Source organism: Aulostomus chinensis, chromosome 23 (genome assembly GCF_037954235.1).
Source record: "Aulostomus chinensis isolate RoL2024-O1b breed Wild chromosome 23, RoL_Achi_v1.0, whole genome shotgun sequence".
Classification (NCBI taxonomy): domain Eukaryota; kingdom Metazoa; phylum Chordata; class Actinopteri; order Syngnathiformes; family Aulostomidae; genus Aulostomus; species Aulostomus chinensis.
Window position 1 is genome coordinate 13,754,511 of NC_141342.1, and position 17,490 is coordinate 13,772,000.

A 17,490-nucleotide genomic window follows, 5' to 3' on the forward strand; every position below is an offset into this window, starting at 1 on the left:
TCTCCAGGGATTAGAGCACTAGTGCTCAATAGAGCTTAAGTCCCTGGAAAAGAAAACTTATGACAGCACACAAAACACTGAAATCTATTTGACCCCCCAACACGTAAGTATTTAATAAGAAAATAGTCAGGCTCCAGTGGAAATTGTTTCTTTTGTAGCTCCCATTCTTACACGGTAACGATAATCCCCTGAATGCTCATGAGTAACAGAGAGACACAAAAGGGGGATTTATAGCATTTTTGCATCTTTGTCGGAAGAAAGTTGTGACGCGCGTCGGTCATCGGTTGAAATCGCAGCTGGGAAAATTCATCAGAAGTTATTGAGGCACTCGTCACTCTCTTGACATCTCATCTGCGTCATGAGAACATGGTGGAGGCCAGGTGGTGAAAGGGTGTAGATCTCAGGTCGTCTTATTGGCTGTGTTACTGGAACATGACATATCAAAGGTGGATGAAAGAACATGAAAACGCAATCAACCCCTACAGCCCCCCGTCCCCCCATCCCCCAATGGGATGGGTGAAAAAAAAAATCTTAAATACCCATAGTTCCTCTGTACATTTCAAGATGCAATCTGAGGAAGAGACTTGAACTCAAAACATCACGCACAGCAATAAATTCTGTCAGCGAGAACTCTCTGGCAAAAAACAAAGAGAATAAAACAGAGAAACCTGCAAGTGGAGAAGCATGTGTGCACTATTTTTTTTTTCTCAAAATATCAGTGTTTCCCTGCACAAGGAAACAAATAAAGGCTTTTCGGTCTTGAATCAAAAAGGACAAACTGATTAAGTGAGTTGGTGACAGACTTTCTTTTGAAGCTGTAAATGCGATAATTACCAAGGACAATTTCATCAAGTAAGAGAAGATGAGAAAGGAAACAAAAAAGTAAAACCTCCTCTGAAGGCACATGTGCTACCACTACCCCACAGTCTAGCTTTTTATTTGTTGTGCTGCATTCTTCAGTTTGACCTGTTGTTTTGTTTTGTTTTTTAAATTTGCGGCAGGTTTTACATGTGACATGTTCATAGAAATGGATAATGAACACTTCAACCACAAAATGAGGGGAAATGAGGACATGATACCATGATTATATATGTGACAGTTTATCAAACGACAATGTGCTGAGTAAGTGCATTCAAATATACTTGTCTTTTCTCGGCCAAGTTCAAGCGAGGTCGTTTGTGCTGTTCACACCCTCTCTAGGAGTTTTGGCCGTCCTTTCACTATTTTTTGCATGGGACTTCTGTTCCTACAGTCCAAAGACATCAGGTGCACTCAGCTGGTGTTAATGCTTCTTTTCTCTGTTTGCCTCTTCTTCTTCTTTTTTTTTTCTCTCTCTCAAAGGTTAGAGAGTTGATAGACTGTCTTTAACGCTGTTAAGGTTGAAGTGTGACATGAATAATAAAGTTTAACATATTCTGTGTCACCTGAGTGTATTGCAGTGACCTATCATCCCAATAAAACGCGGCCAACTTCCTGATCAGATAAGAAAAGCAGGGGAAAAAAGGACGATTTGCGTGGTGACATCTGACATTTGGAATGCAGTTCCTGCCCTCATTGCCTGATGAGCTGATCAGTTTATTTGCTCCACCAGTCGAATAAAAGTAGTCCTGCTTAACCACTCCCTTTATTAAATTATCATTAACCAACATCAGATGACATCCCAAGACTAACACCTGCTGTTTCCCAGTTTATGTCGAGTGTAACAAACCACGACGAAGCGCTCCTTTACTCAACCACATAATCGCGCATGCACGCATGAAAACAAATATCAATTAACGAGGCTTTAGCTTTATATTTAAAAGACACGAACAACAGCAAAACGTATGTGAGAAGCAGTGAGTTTACGTCTTCAGATGCGCGTCATGCGTTTTAATCATTTTCTAGAGTGTGTTATGGTTCTTCGCTTGGCATTCCTCTCATACCTCCACCCGGTCACAGTTCTCCCACGGGGTTGCGCGGTTGTTTAGGTAGTGAACTTTCTGTTTCGAGAAAGAAAAAAAAATCGAGTGTGATTTGACAAAGATTATTGTGTAAAAAAGTTTAAACTGTTAAAAAGTTAAACCAATTCTGACGGAATACGCAACGTTCCGATGTTATACGGACTTTAACGCACCTCATTTAAATGTTTACGCAGAGGAACTGCTTCTAAAAGTTGGATGACGCCCATGTGACAAGCATTTAGGTGTAATAAGTCATCTCTTCCTTATTTTTTCATGGGATTAGTGAGAGTCAGAACGGGAGATCCCCCTCTGTGGAGGCGCAACCGTGTGGTTTGTAGTCGCTGCAGTCTGGATGCTGCAGACTGGGAGGAGGAGGTGGAGGTGGAGGTGGAGGAGGAGGAGGGGGTGCGGCAGCGGCGCAACAGCAGATGAGGAAGAAGAGGAGAGCGCTGTTGTTCCGTCACAGACTCAGTCAGTGTGTCCAGTGTGTGTTGGAGAAAACAGGAGCGTTGGACTACATTCTGCAGAAGTTGATACCCCATCATTCTTGTCAGCAAACTTTTTTTTGGGGAGGGGGGGTGGATTGTTTGGTTTTTATGAGAGGCGGATAAAGAGGGTGAAACTGCGAGTGTGCGTGTTAGGGAATGGAGAAGCACAAAGGTAAGAGGAGGAAATCTACGTTGGTGTGTCACTTGTAGACTTTGAACACTCGACTGTATCCATGTCATCGCTGCCTACATCCTGCAGGCTTGTCTACTTCTGCGCATTCATTTGATTTTCTCGCATGTTTCTTGAACAGTTTCTGGAACATTTATCCTACTTCTACTTGTCTCTGCAGCGAGAAGATGCATTTGTTTTGTTGTCACCTGCCACTAATAACCATTTGAAACAAAAATCCTGTGAGAACATAAACTGACTCAGGTTGAAAGTACTGTGAAAGTCTCCTGTTTCAGGAAGATGTGTGCCCTATCCCTATAAAGTAGTTTACACTGTGTCCACTGATAAATTCCAATAGCAGCAACATTGTTCCCAAAGCATTCCTCAAATTCCTGTGGTTATTTGTCCATGAGGGATGAGCAAGGTCATCTAATGCTTCCCTATTGACGTAAACAAAAAAGTTTGAGACAAAACTCGCTAAATAAAGTGTGCGTGTGAGACTGTAAGCTGCATCCCATCGAACATCAAACTTATTTTGAATCGGACCATCAAAGCTCAGGTTATCCTCTTTGCCGGTCTGGGTGAGAAAACAATGGCAACTGGTCCAACTGGATTGGACTCATCATGGTGTGAAAGACAACAGTGTTGCTGCTGCGTCCCCGTCCTCCAGCTGACTAGACCGCTTAGCCAGTCTGTTCACTCCCACTCTCTCTCTGGCTCTCTCAGTGTAAATGGTCAGTGTTGTAAGCTGCCAAAAGCAGAGGTGTCCTGTGTATAATTGATATGTGAGGGGATTTCATTAGCAGCGAATGCTTTGGATTGGTCTGTTCATTCATTTATTCGGTCGTACTGTATATCCATCACATCTAGAATTGAAACTATTGGGTGTTTTATTGCTTTAACCCCTCGGGAAATGAGAACATTTAATAGTCCCAGGTGTTTGAGTGTGAAATTTGCACAGATTTTTTTTCTCATTTAAATCATTTTGTTAATTTGATACATGTATTAAAAGAAGTTCTGAAAAGTTACAGCCCTTAGCAGACACAGTATGTCTTTATACACTGACGACATTTATATGGACCCTAGCATTATGCTATTAACACAATAATATTCTGAATAAGACACCGCTATATGTAAACAGCACTTTCCAACAATCTTAACCTGAGGAAATGTTATAGTTTGAGCGAGCAATAAGACTGGGTTTTTCCATTCTTAATAGCATTATTTAGCAGGATTTCACGACACATACCGAGAACTGGTTTATGATGTATGGTGCATGCTACTAATTCAGCTCTAGGCCGAGTATTTTGCATAAACAGAAAGAACATACTCAAAATATGACGGTGTCAACATGACAGAAGTGTTTTCAGGCGAAACTCCCGTGGAAATCTCTGAGGAACGAACACAGAACGCAGGGATGTAATGTAACAGGTGCCTGATCAGTTCCTCCATCGCATGTAAACAGTGATACGCAGGAACAATTTTGAAGGAACTCATTTAAACACCCGAAATGAAATTTTGTCTGATTTAGAATGAGGTCTGATGACTGCAGTCCATGTGACTTCTGTTTTAACATTCACGGTGCGGACAACTCAGGGCACTGCAACATCAGGAAAACACAAAAATATCGTCATCAACTCGCAGTACAGAAAGCTGGTTAACAGCAGATATCCGAATCAATTTAACTGTGTTAAAAATGGCAAAGCACAAGAGGATCCAGACTTGCTGGTCACTTTCAAATTCCTTCTTGAAACGCTTCCGTTGTTAACCTTGCAGTGTGTTTCTGAATGTGTTTCGTAAATTTCGTGCTGCGTGTGTTGGCGGTGTGTTTCTATCAAAGTGTTGGGTGAATTTGGAGCAGATTTCTGTAATTCCACATGTTTGTATTTACAATGACTTTCATAATGTGTGAATTTGCAACATGTTTGCTACATTCTGCGCATGTGTTGATTTTTTTTGTAATTTTTTGGGTGTTTCATCTACTGGCACGTTTTTTTTTTTGTTTTTTTGTTTTTTAAAGCATGGACGGTAGCATCTCAAGGCCACCGTAGCTGCTGCAGCACATCTGACAAACTAGGTGAGATCTGCCTATTTTATTTTCCGTGAACTAAAGATTGGTTGTATTTTTCAAAGTTACAATGATGGGCCAAAGATTTATTTCTAGGATAGAAGGGTAAAACATGAATAGTGATGCGAGGTAAGAAACCGGCGCTGATGTATTGTAGAGGACAGAAACAAGGACTGGAGTTTACTCTTCTGGCAGCTGCATGCAACAGCAGCACCAGGACACTGAACTAGATACCACTAACAGCCACAGGCAGTCAGTGGAGGGGGGTACAGTAAGGGGAACCTGGAAATGTTTCAGGGGGGGGGGGCACAATGACAAGGCAAGGCATTGTTTAGTATTCTGAATATGCTCTGTGTTTCTCAAACCTGACTCATGCAGGTTTCATTCCAGAGAAACAGTACTGCAGCTCAAGTCACTGATTCTCACACTTTCTGCCAGAAATGGCGATCGATTTAGTGAAACCACCTGGAGCAGTGCTGTGTTTGAGATGTTTGAGCAGCATCGCAGCAGAGGATGTATTTCAGAAGCAAAACTGCTTCAAAATTTGAGCACTTTAAATGTAATTATTGGCTCATTGGTCCTCTTTTCCCACACTATACTCTAAGTTGATGTTTGTGCATGGAAAATATGAGACTGTCCTCCACCCAAAATGACTGGATAGATCATGAATGCAGACTGCCAAAACTGACCTATTTTAATGTTTGAGTGACATATGCCATCCAGCAGCTGTAGTCGTTATGATTACAGGTCAGCAGTAAATCCGATTACGCCAGTCTATTGAGAAAAAGTGGTGAATGGCTCACACAAATACTGGACTTTGGCTCGGAGGACTGCAGCTCATCAAGCAGCAAGTCAAGATTGCTGTTTGACAGATGTTGCAGCGGAAGACCCTTACAGAGTTTGAACCATAAATCAGCACAATGCTTTTGTGCCGTAACCAGACCAGAGGTTTAAACCACAAAGCATTGTTTTTCAACACGGATTTGAATCAGAGTCAGAATGGAAACATAGTCGCAGCAGAAGGTCAGAACAGATGACGAGACGACATGTTGCAAGTGTTCAAATATGATATTGTCCAATGTAGCTCTCTCGTGAAGTTTGCAGGAAAGCTTGTGGCTCAGTTGGCATTTTTTTAGTTTTGGTTCACGGTTTGGTTTCAGTTCAGTTTGTTTTGCCCTTTAAGGATAAGAGAAACATCTCCAGCAAATGACAACAAAACACAGATGCTCACATTTGGCTGGAAAGAACAAATTAAATGAATTTATTACCTATGATCCCGTAGAATAAGCTGGAGTCGAAACCTGATAATATTTGGATTCTGCATGGAGTAGATGCATGAACTCTAGTACCAATGTCACCTCCTGCCCCCACTAGGTGGCGCTAGAGAACACACACTTTCTCATTCTGTTGCTGTACATCACCTGAAGACGACGCAGTTACATCGGGCTTTAAATGCAGCTTGTAGACATCTTCAGGTTAAGACTGTCATCAAATATGGGAAGTCTGGAAAAGATACGACCGTCTGTTCTATGATGAAATATCAAAAATGGCCAACTCGCCATGAAAACAGAAATGTGTAAAAAGTGAAAGTGCATGCACTCAACCCACCATAACATTTGCAGAAAAGTTATGGTTCACTATGTACAAATAGAAACTTACAGTGAGTTTGTTTATGCTAACTGTCCCAGAAACTTCTGATCACCCTGAATGTAATAAACTGTCAGATGCATACATTCGGACCGACAGTCCCCAAGTGAAACTAAATAATAGTACATGCAGTAGTAATGAAATGCATCAGGTCATTAAATATTGGATTAACCTGTTGAAAGATCTCCTGTGGTATTCATTATCTTGCTGTTCACATCAGAAAGTGCCTTCTGTCTCATCTTATTTGGAGTTTCTGCTCTCGTCTCAGCCAACAACTGCTTCATCCTTTGATCAAAATACAATGTAATCCAACAGGTTAGAGGGTCAAATTTAAAACACAATAGAATCCAGTAAGAAATTGATTCAGAATCAGTCATTATGAGCCACGGTAAGTTTTTTTTTCCATCGGTCAAAATGAATCTATCCAATTAAAATAAATCATGTTTGATTAATATAAATGCTGACATTAATGGTGCTTATCTGAAACAAGTCAGTGACCTCCCACAAACTGAGCAAGCTAAGATGTAGGCCGTCAGGGCTGGCATGGGGTCTAGTGGTTCACTCAGAACTGTGTCATGGGGTGTACTTGCCAACGGGGAGCAAGTGGAGTGCAGGTAATTTAGGAAGCTGGACTTGGCTATAAAAATGATGAAAAGAAAGACGGTCTTCCTGCTCTGTGGTGGTGGGGTGCTCTGTGTGAATTTAGCCCTTTTCGCCCTTAGGGTCATTTTCAACACACCCAAACATGGCTTTGTTTATTGGATACGGTAGCTCCGGATCACAACTGCATTGTGTTTTGTTTTGTTTTTCCCCTCATCAGGTACCTTTTTGATGGATTATTTGGAGAACAGGAGTTCACACACTCCTAATCACACACACATGCATACTCACTAGTTTGCACTCTCCCTACATCCCTCCTGGCCACTTATCTGTGGGATAATAACTAAGCAGAGGAGCTTTTATATGAGTGGCTCTGAGGCGACGTTGCTAGTTAGTTTTTATTTGTCATCTGCTGCTAGTAGTCTGAAGCATTCTTTCTAATCAAACCAAGATGGCGGACGCTTGTAAAGCTTCACTTCAACTTTAAACATAGGTTGAAAACGGCACTGAAAACATGTCAGATGCTCACACAGTTGCATTCATACCGAGTTGTCTTTCTGCCTACTTTGTGTTTCAATATTCACTTTTCCCTCTGCTGTGTTTTTGAGTTTCTTCCTCAACTCAGGAGCACAGGAAATGGTTCCTTAGCTGCTAAATTATCATGGTGATGATGATCACTTGATGCTGACCAGTGGTTGATTGTACATAGACGTTTATTGGATTATAGATGTTCTGCCTTCCATTGGAGAGCATGTGACGTGGTTAAATGGTGCTCATGTACTGCAGTACCCCCTCCCAGTGATATAGAAGCTATAGTCAGAAATGAGGCTAAAGCAAAACGGCTAAAGCTTCTCCTGCTGAGCTGTTGTCGCCAACATTGTTAAGTTAGACAGTTTTTCCTGAAAGTTTTTTTTTTAATCAGTCTTCTGATCGTGCACGGACAATATGTGGTTGCCTTTTCATGTTAATACAAAGTGACTGAAATGGTGGCAAGCATAGCTTTTAGCAGAGAGCAAGAACTAGCTTACTTCGATGACTCAGCATTTTGTCTTACAGTCCTGTCAAAGTAATGAATTAGGATTTGTGTAAGCAGTTTATTCGTCATTATAGTTTTCGTACCGATTGTGTAAAATGTCCTCTTAAATATCAAGAAACATTTTGCTTTGTGTATATTAAAGCACCTCCCAACACTTTTAGCTAATGATGTAGCTTTGAATATGAACGTTACAACTTTCAACAGTAGTTTTGAATAAGATTAAGTCTTTGAAGACCATTTGTGTACATTTTAAACTCATATTAACAAGTTAAACAAGGTATATTTAATAATGTCAACTCAGGCCCTCCATGTGGGACAGTGCTCTGGTGATATTATTGTCCTGTAATTGGTTCACTAATTAACGAGAAATTTTGTCTCCATTTTGCTGAAATTTGAAAATAGCTGTCATGAAAAGGCCCTGAAACATTTTAGAGATTATTTAAAATCCTATGAAACTACAACACATGTTCTCACTGTGGTCTAAGCTTGATCATAGGTAGCGTGTTGACCGATGTCGCTATCTTCCTGCAGCAGCCATATTGGATTGTTCTTTTGTTTTGTTTTTAACGCAACCTCACATATCTCTCATATGTTTTGCAAGATTTGCTGTATATTTTAATTAAGTTTCGTCAATATCCTGTGGCAGCCATGATTTCAACAAAATTATTAACATCTCATTCTTAGGGACTTGATTATATCACTGGAGAGTTGGGGAAAGATCCATGCTTCATTCAGCTGGTTCCCACTGGAAAACAGTGGCATAAAAAGTGTTTTTTTGCATTTGTCATTCAGCACTTACTTTTTCTAGGAATAGGACAGCAGTGAGCCTCAGAAACCCCTCTTTACACTTGGAAAACATGGCTGGAATGTTGTTACAGTCAAAAGTATCAGTGCTTCACTTTAACGTCCAACATTTCTTGTGTATCTATTGATCAGATCATATCACTTAATAGCTGACAGTTCTTCTGTGGACAAAACTTTATTTTCATTCTACTCTATTCCCACTTCTCTGTCAATGCTGTGCGTGAACACACACACGCACACATACACACATGCGCACACACACAAACTTCACGCCATCATGCCCTGAAGCTAGAGCGTTGAATCTACAGCTGAAGCATTTATGTGCAGAGACTACAGTAACATGCACTGCATTCTAATCAACATGAAGTTGTTCCAGTACACCAAAATAAATAAATAAATCAAGTTTTAGTTCAGATTCAGCTATAAAGCTCCAACCATGAGACAGCACAGATCCAAGGGGGAGGACGGGGGGTTAGAAGAGAGTTGGGAAAGATAAAGTGAGTGCGAAATAAAGGCAAGATTCAATAGTTGGGAGACTTTAGAAGGCAGTGGGTTCACATTTCACAAGTGACTCCTTCTTTCTTTAGCATTTGTGCTCTCTAAAAGCTAAGGTCTTAATCTGTTGCTCTGAGGATGAATGCATCACCCCTGTGAGTTAGTTTGGAAGCCCAAATACTCGTCTTCTCTCTCAGTGTTAGTCTACAGCCTTCACCATTCACTTTTATCTCATTCCTCCTAGGACACTTGGGGCTTCACTTTCTTTTCATGTAGTCTTCCTTGTTTGAATCACATTGATCAAACCTCTTTAATATTTAATGGCAGCATGCCTTCAAGCATATATGAGGACTGTGCTGTTTTTCATGGGCTAAAGAAGACAGAACAGAAAAAGACAGTTGCAGCAGGGATGAAAGCAGATGCTGTAGAGTCATGATAGAATGGATGAGATTCAGTCAGACGAAAATGATTCTACTGATAAAGATCATTTTTGTAGTCATAGTGTGACATTTTAAAACGTTCAACAAGCTTTTGTAGTGTTAAAACACTGGATTATGTCAAACTCCCACGTCTAACTTTTCCTACAAAAAAAGCAGCTCTTCCCACCTCATTTAATCTCGTGTGTAATCTGTCTACCCTCTTCAAAATATAGAGAGAAACACAGCCATTTTAAATATATTCAATCTAAGCATTTTACGTCTACAATTCTCTGAAATTAGGAAAAAGCACCGCTGCTTTCTGTACAGCCCGGCTAGTCAAAATTCACCAGGTGTTCTGGGAGAGAATCGTAGTCAAACCAGCCTGTAATCTGTTTAGATTGATGCTCACTTTGCACTGTTGCCGCATGCACAACATGGCTGGAGGGTGAGAAACTCCAGAGGATTTCCCATAAACACCACATCCTGGTGGTTTTTTAAACCCATCAACCCAGAATTTATATTCAGCAATGGTGTGAGTAAGAGTAGTTCGAAAGGAAGTCCGTGGTCAGTCCAAGTATAGTTATGTGAAGTGTTTGTTTTTCCACAGACCGGTCAACATAGCAGTGGGACGAGTGGCTGTTACAACAATAATTTATCGTGAAATTAAATGCCACACTTAAGACTTTTAATACTTTGCAGCTTATTTATGGTTTCTCAGCTTCTGTTTGCATTTATAAGGACAAAGTCTGAGCCTTTGGTTTCGACAAAAACAAATGTGTTAATCTTTATTTAATTGCGAATTGAGAATTTTGGTCTTTTTTTACCCCTGTAAATGAACTATATTTTATTCACTTCTTTTTTACAGTCACATTGTCCACTGCCAAAGTTCTGTCAGTAGTGCTATCACACACAAGCGACCCATTTTTCTGAGGTCATCAAGTTGACAACACTTTTTTTTTTTTTTTTGCTGGTTTCTAAGGCAATAACACCAAAACACAGCTTGAATTAATCCAGTCATGTCCACGCATGTTGCTGCCCCACAGCTGAACCAAGCCTGCTGCAGCGAGACAGACAAATGCCGGCCAACAGCCATCAAACACCAGTCAAATTGATGTTTGAACCATTATCGAAGGGCTTGCCACCAGCCAATTAGCTGCGGTTCTCACCAGAGCAGGTCCCGGATTGAGCATTAAAAACAAAAAGAAACAAAAAGAGACCAAATGTGTGGTGTTTGTGAGTTAAATGATTAGATACGTGCTGCCCTTTGATCATTTTCCTCTCGTCTTCTAAAGCAGAGTTGTTCTCAATGTGCAGTGGTGTAACAAAGAAATTGATCATCCAAACCTTCTTGCGTGGGACCTCTGGTTCCAATTCTACTTTTTGTCTTCACTTCCTTTTATGATGCAGTTGTAGCAATTTCCCTGACACACACACAGTCAGAGGACTTCGACCAACCCACCTATCACAGTTCTTTTTTTCGTGTGTCTGTTTGACTGTCAGCGGGATTCGACAAAAGCTATATGGCTGAATTTAACAGAACCCATGACATTTTGGCCTGATCCCTTTAATATTGCCATAATTGCATTGTTTTTTCATTGGGTTCAACTTTTTGGAGAAACGTGCTCTCCATGTGCCGTCTAGTTTGCAAATAAACTTTTTGGCAAATTTGGCAACAAGTATATTTTCTATCCATCCATTTTCTTCTGCTTGTTCCTATTAAGGGTTGCTGGGGGCTGGAGCCTATCCCAGCGGCTACGGGCGAGAGGTGGGGTTCACCCTGGACGGGTCACCAGTCCATCACAGGGCCAACACATAGAGACAGACAACCATTCACACTCACAGTCACACCTACAGTCAATTTAGAGTGTCAATCAGCCTCGTCCCCTCTTGATGTCTTTGGACTGTGGGAGGAAGCTGGAGTACCAGAGAGAACCCACACAGGAACAGGGAGAACATGCAGACTCCACACAGAAAGATCCCGTGCCCGAGCCGGGACTCGAAGCCAGAACCTTCTTGCTGTGAGGCGACAGTGCTGACCACTGCACCACCGTGCCGCCCCATAAGTATATTTTGTTTAACTAAACATGTTGTAGTAGATGTCAGTTATGCTACTAAATGGTTGTCACTGCCTGGTTGTGAAACTTATTTTGAACGTTTGATTTTTCTCACAAATGGTTACTTCATTCCCAAAATCAAGCTCTCCCTCCACGCCACCTTACAGCGAGGCAATAACAATCGTCTGATGGACACATATGAACACGCTAGACATGTGCAGGGTCCGAGGCTCATCCAGCAGTGTCGTGTCACCCGCCTTTGAGCCAATGACATTAATGAATCTCATCTGGAGACTGGATTTGATGATTTAACCACCTGATTTTTACCACGACAGCCCTGGTTTTGACGTGGCTTCAGAGATGGCTCGGGAGGGAGAGCCAAGGTTCAGGGAGCACCAGTTCAAGAACTTGCACCAATTTGGTAGGACCAAAAGGCTAAATAGGCGAAACTTTGTGATCATTGCACTCAAATAAAATATAAAGTCATTTCAATGAGGAGAGAATTACAAAAGTTACAGTGCAAATGTGTCAGGGTAGCAAAAGATAGTTTAATAGTTATTTTAACTTTAATTATTGTTCCTTCCTCACCAACTAAGGAACACATATAAACATAAACATGTGTATTCACTGCACCGACTGAAAAAAAGAGGAGAATTGGAAATAATTTACATTTAAAACACAGAGTCTTTCTGCAAACCTTTAGCGTGTGTGTGCTGTCAAATTGGAATACAGGAATAGAGCTGGTTAGAACCAAACTATTATTGGTGTTGTCCAGTGTATGTTCCTGGACATTTAATTGAAGTGAGTCTGAGTCATATAATTAGTCGAAAAGAAACTGTCTGGCGTTGCATGCACATCGCTAACACTGCGATTGGTAAGTGAAAGCAAATGTGGCGCAGGGATGCACCTGTTCAGAGTGAAGTCATGGAGTGAATGGGTGAGGGGATGGATGGGGAGAACAGATTTATGGGTGGACGTTGAGACAGAGAGGCCGAGCCGATTTTATAAAAGCTCCAAAAAAAAATGTCGAATGGACGTTTTAACCAGACGTTGAAACAGCAATGTGAGCACATCTGCTGCTATTTTCCACATCTGCACCACATCCCAAAATATGACTGTGATTCAGAGAGAAAGCAAGAGTGTCCAAAACAGAGACTTGAACCAGAAAGTCTAAGCCGAACAAGCAAGATGGCCTGCTTACATTTCAACAGACTTTCTTGCATCATCACTTTAAAGCAATATTATAATTTCATATTTCATCAGGTTTTGTTGTCACATATTTGACTTTTTTTTTCTTTTACTGTTTGCCAGAGTCATAAACATGCTTGAAAAGAGTAAAAGTATTGCATCACTGAGAAAACTGCAAACATTGACAGATGAAAGGAGATGATGCATCAAATGAGAGGAAACATGGGGTCAATTTGATCCTGGGTGAAGGGAGGAGGGGGCACAAGCAGCAGAAATGTGAAAAGAGAGGTAGAATTGCACAAAGGAAAAGGAGTTTTTGCAATTCAAAGGTATGTATGTGATCGATTATTTGTGGTGGTTTGGTCAATGTGTGGGTCCACCACCTGCACGGAAAGGTATTCTTGGCTCAGATGTGTTACCAAATGGGAAAAAAAAGAGGCAAGGGCCCAGTCACGCTGACCCCATAGCAAACTGGTTCTACAGACCTGGAAAGTCATCTCTCCAGGGGGGTGGGAGCCAGAGCTGGCGCACGATTGATCCTGGGGTGTCGGTTAAAACTTCTGAAGATAAATTTGGGCTCAACTCCACGCACAGCATCAGACCAGGAATTCAAACTCCTCGAGAGGCTGTAGTCTTTTTTTTTTTCCTGCTTCAGTTTTGCAGGTGTCGGAATACTTACAAATCCCTGGCTGAGCTCCAGTGTGTCGGAGTTTTCACATGAAGTAAGGGGGTCCCATTTCTAAGCACTTGATGGGATTAATGACAGTTTATATTCTTTCAGTCAACGATTGCCTAGTGAAAGTGTATCAGCCGCCCTGTTTAACCTTGACAAAGTTTAACTAAAAGGAAAGGCCAGGCTCCTGCCCCTGTACCCCAGCCCTCTCTATCACCTCCCCTGATCCATTCTGGCAATATTCATTCCTTAAGTCTCCCCTGTGTCTTTTCATGCCAGCTCATTGGTGGAACATACAAACACACCAACCACTCTCCAGTTACAGTCGTTGGATGGTATGTTTGTCTTTATTAAGATATTGCCTTTCAGTTTGGACGCAGACCTTCAAGTCACTCCGAAATTAAATGCGAGACTCAGCTGATTTGTCCAAACTGAACAAGGATTAAGGAGTCGTGTCTAGTCCTTTATCTTCTTTGTGTGAGTAGCCATCATTGAGACATGACTCCTTGAATGCAGCTCTATATTTATCTGGCTCATTGTGTAGCTGACGCACAGTAGGAAAGGTTCCAGTGGGATATCCCTGAGATGTAGAAATCACTGGCAACATAGGAAGCATGGTCACATTTTAGAAACAGTCGTGGCTCAGTCAACAACACAACTGAGATGTTGTCCTTTTCATGTGTGGACATGTTACTGAACTTGATAAAAAATCTGTTACGCTTCTGTGGACCGGTGGCATGATGTTTTCAGTTTGTCTGTATGAATGTACGCTCATCGGTCCCATTCTCGTTAATCTCAGGAATGCTTTGAAAGAATTTCTCTAAATTTAGCATAAACGTCCAAATTTGAGGAACTGAAAAAGATTTTTACGGTCAAAGAGTCATGTGATGTCTCACAAACTCCTTGATGGAATGTCTTCAGATATAGTACCAATGTTCACTTGGACTTAAGGACTGAATTTGATCTGATTTTGGCAGTTAATGGCCACAACTCTACAGTTTACACATGAAATATTATGACATTTCCTGTAAATGCCTAATGGCATGAAATTCACCCAACAGTTCATTCCAATGGCCTTTTATATCAAAAGTCAACTTCAATTTTGACATTATGATGTTCAGAATATATCTCCTGGCAATACTTCAACCGAAAAGTGTGTTTTTTTTCCTTTCAAGAACTCTCAAATAGGTGTCTTGATCTTTCTTTGTGACTCCACACTCCGGTCGAGTGCTACCTTGATTAACTGCCAAATCAGAAGGCTTATCATTAGTTTGTTTTTAGCGTAAATCAAACTCTAGATTAGTGAACATGCGGCTGGATGAAGAGCACATACTGGATAATTAACTCTCAAGTTAATTATCAATGGTGGCGCTATTAGCTTCAAGCTAAATGTACGTGGCTCTTTCTGCGCTCTGGAGTCACAAAGAATTGGTGAAACAAAACATCTACGTGAGCTTGAGACACTTGGATTCAAGTAGTGCTTGAATTAAAATCCCCTTAAGACTGTACAGCATATGAGTCTGGACAAGCAGGAATATGAGCTTGACTGGACAGACTAGTCGGGGGATTCGAGATGGTAATGACTTTTTTTTTTTAAATGAAAAACTGTAACATCACAAAGAAGTTTAAGATTAAGTTGAAGCTGTCACTTGCATGACGAATGCAATCCTCATAAAAACTACTCTTCGCCGATCTAAGCTTTCAGTCCGATTCAGAGTGTGATGTCGACCACAGCGATGGTCACGCAAGCAAAACACAGACGAGCTCTAACGGTGTTGACCCCTAATCATTCAGCCAATGACCATCAATGAAATAAAGGAATGGAGAGAAATACAGCTAGACTGTTTTTGTTCATCCATCTTAACCCTAATCAGGCTTCAGAATTACATTTTACTGACCCTTATCAGAGCACCCCATCAAAAATGAATGTTATCTCCAGTGCGAGAGAACTTAGCCAAGACTGTTTATCCATGTTAATGAAGCAAATCGAGAATTACAACCTCAGGCATGAGGAAGAGAATATCCTAGTGTGCATGATGCAAGTCTTGGGAAACTTATCAGTTTTCCTGTTTACTTTCTTTTTTATTGCATTTTACTGCGATAAGTTTCATTAGTCTGAGACCCTGCAGCAGTTTGGATCTGTGATGGTCTCGTAGATTCCTGTAGGCCATTCTACTGGAGTGAATTGTTTATGCTGCAGAGGCTGCGGTCACTCACTGGATGTGCAGTGGGCGTCTAGCCAAGCCGTAACCCACAGAGACAGCCTGCTACAGACCTCCATGTCCTGTCAGCTGACTATATTTCCCAGCCCCCCCCCAATCCAAAAGGCCATCTAAGTCAATCTCTGCAAACACACAAGGAGGAGACGCTGTAAAAATGTTTGGTTTCATACTGACTTTCCATACATAAACAACTAAACAACTCTAAGAGATGAACAGAAAGTAAATGATTTTAATCATCAGAACAACTTTTATACAGTAGAGGGGTGGGGTCTTTTTCATTGTCCAAACTGACTTTAACTACTTTCATCTCCTGTGTGTGTGTGTGTGTGTGTGTGTGTGTGTGTGTGTGTGTACTTGCGCGCGCGTTTGTGTCTTTGTGTGTCCAGGACAGTAATGTTTTCGTTCGACGGTAGAATTCCTCCTACCCCGGGCCTCTCTGAGAAGTTGACTCAGCTTGAGTAGGAGTGATTAAAACAACCCAGCTTGCTATAGCTGTGGGAAAGCCTCACGTCATCTTGAAAAGGCAAAGCTTAGGATCTGACACCTTATGTTGCAGAAAACTCCCTCTTTCCATGAGCTCTTTGATGTGTGGGAGTGTAGGGAGAGTGGGAGAGGGCATGAGTGTACTCATCCTCCAGGCTCGGTCAGGTTGAGCCGGAAGGAGCAGTTAAAACAGACCCGCTGACAGTTTTAAAAGAGTTCAAACAGAGAAGGGCAGTTTATTATCCTCAATGTGGATTTATGTGATTTCTGCAGGCTTTTTGTTCTTATGAGTCTTGTTCTTTGTTGAATTTCACTTTTTGTTGCTGGGCTTTGATTATCGGGTCACAAAGACCTGATCCTCTGTTGCTTATTTGATTTGTTTTGTGGGGGAAACTACAGGGCCCTGTGGTGGCCATAGAACGATTCCTTTTGAGGGCACAGAGAGATGAAATACATTACTTGAGGCCACAAGATATAACTTGTTCCCACCATTTAGCTATTTTGAGGCCAAGAAATAGCCCTTGTTTCCACATTTTAGCTCTTTTGAGGTGACAAGATATAACTTGTTCTTTCAACTGAGTTATTTTGAAGCAACAAACTCTAACTTTTTCAAAAATATAAAATCACTAAAATGAGGGAATAGGTTATATCTTATTAATTAAATCGGGGGAACGAGTTACAGATTGTGGCCCCAAAATAACTAAATTGAGGGAAGATATATCTCGTGGCCTCAAAATAATGTTGTTGTTGTTGTTGTTGTTTTTTCTATTCCCACAACAACATCAGAAACCATCTCTGTGGCGACCCCAGGACTCCATAGGAAACAGGTTATTCAGCACAAACACAGTATGTGTGTTAGGCTTATCGGAGACGATCTGCCAGTCTTTTAATTTGTGTGATCAAAGGATCTCCACTGCAGAGCGTGGAATCTGGAACGATTTCAACTATTTCCAAAGAGTATGAAGGAGGGAAATCGTCTTAAGCAATACTTGCAGTTGCCAGGCGACCCACTGATGAAGCCTCCAGGAAGAAACAGTTCAGCACTCAACCTCCAGTAAAAGGGGGATTTTTCTCGATGACCCTTTTCGCACTGGTTCAATAAATTATTGATGTGATAGGAGAGGAGCTCTAATAGTGCTGGTTGGTGTTCTTTAAAAAAAAAAAAGAAAGAAAGAAAGAAACCAAGAGTCAAGCTAGTTATTTC

At 41.2% G+C, this 17,490-nt stretch overlaps 1 protein-coding gene across 2 annotated transcripts in view; it reads left to right on the plus strand.

The window, feature by feature from the left end:
- Positions 1-2,394: 2,394 nt before the first annotated feature.
- The window catches only part of afap1l2 (actin filament associated protein 1-like 2), a 42,990-nt gene continuing 27,894 nt past the window's right edge, over positions 2,395-17,490 (plus strand). Inside the window, exon 1 of one of the 2 annotated variants that reach the window (XM_086195627.1) lies at positions 2,395-2,600. In XM_086195627.1, the coding sequence (XP_086051753.1) occupies positions 2,585-2,600 (16 nt within the window). In that variant the 5' untranslated portion in view covers positions 2,395-2,584. The remainder of the gene's footprint in view (positions 2,601-17,490) is intronic. The other variant, XM_086195628.1, reaches the window with a different exon arrangement.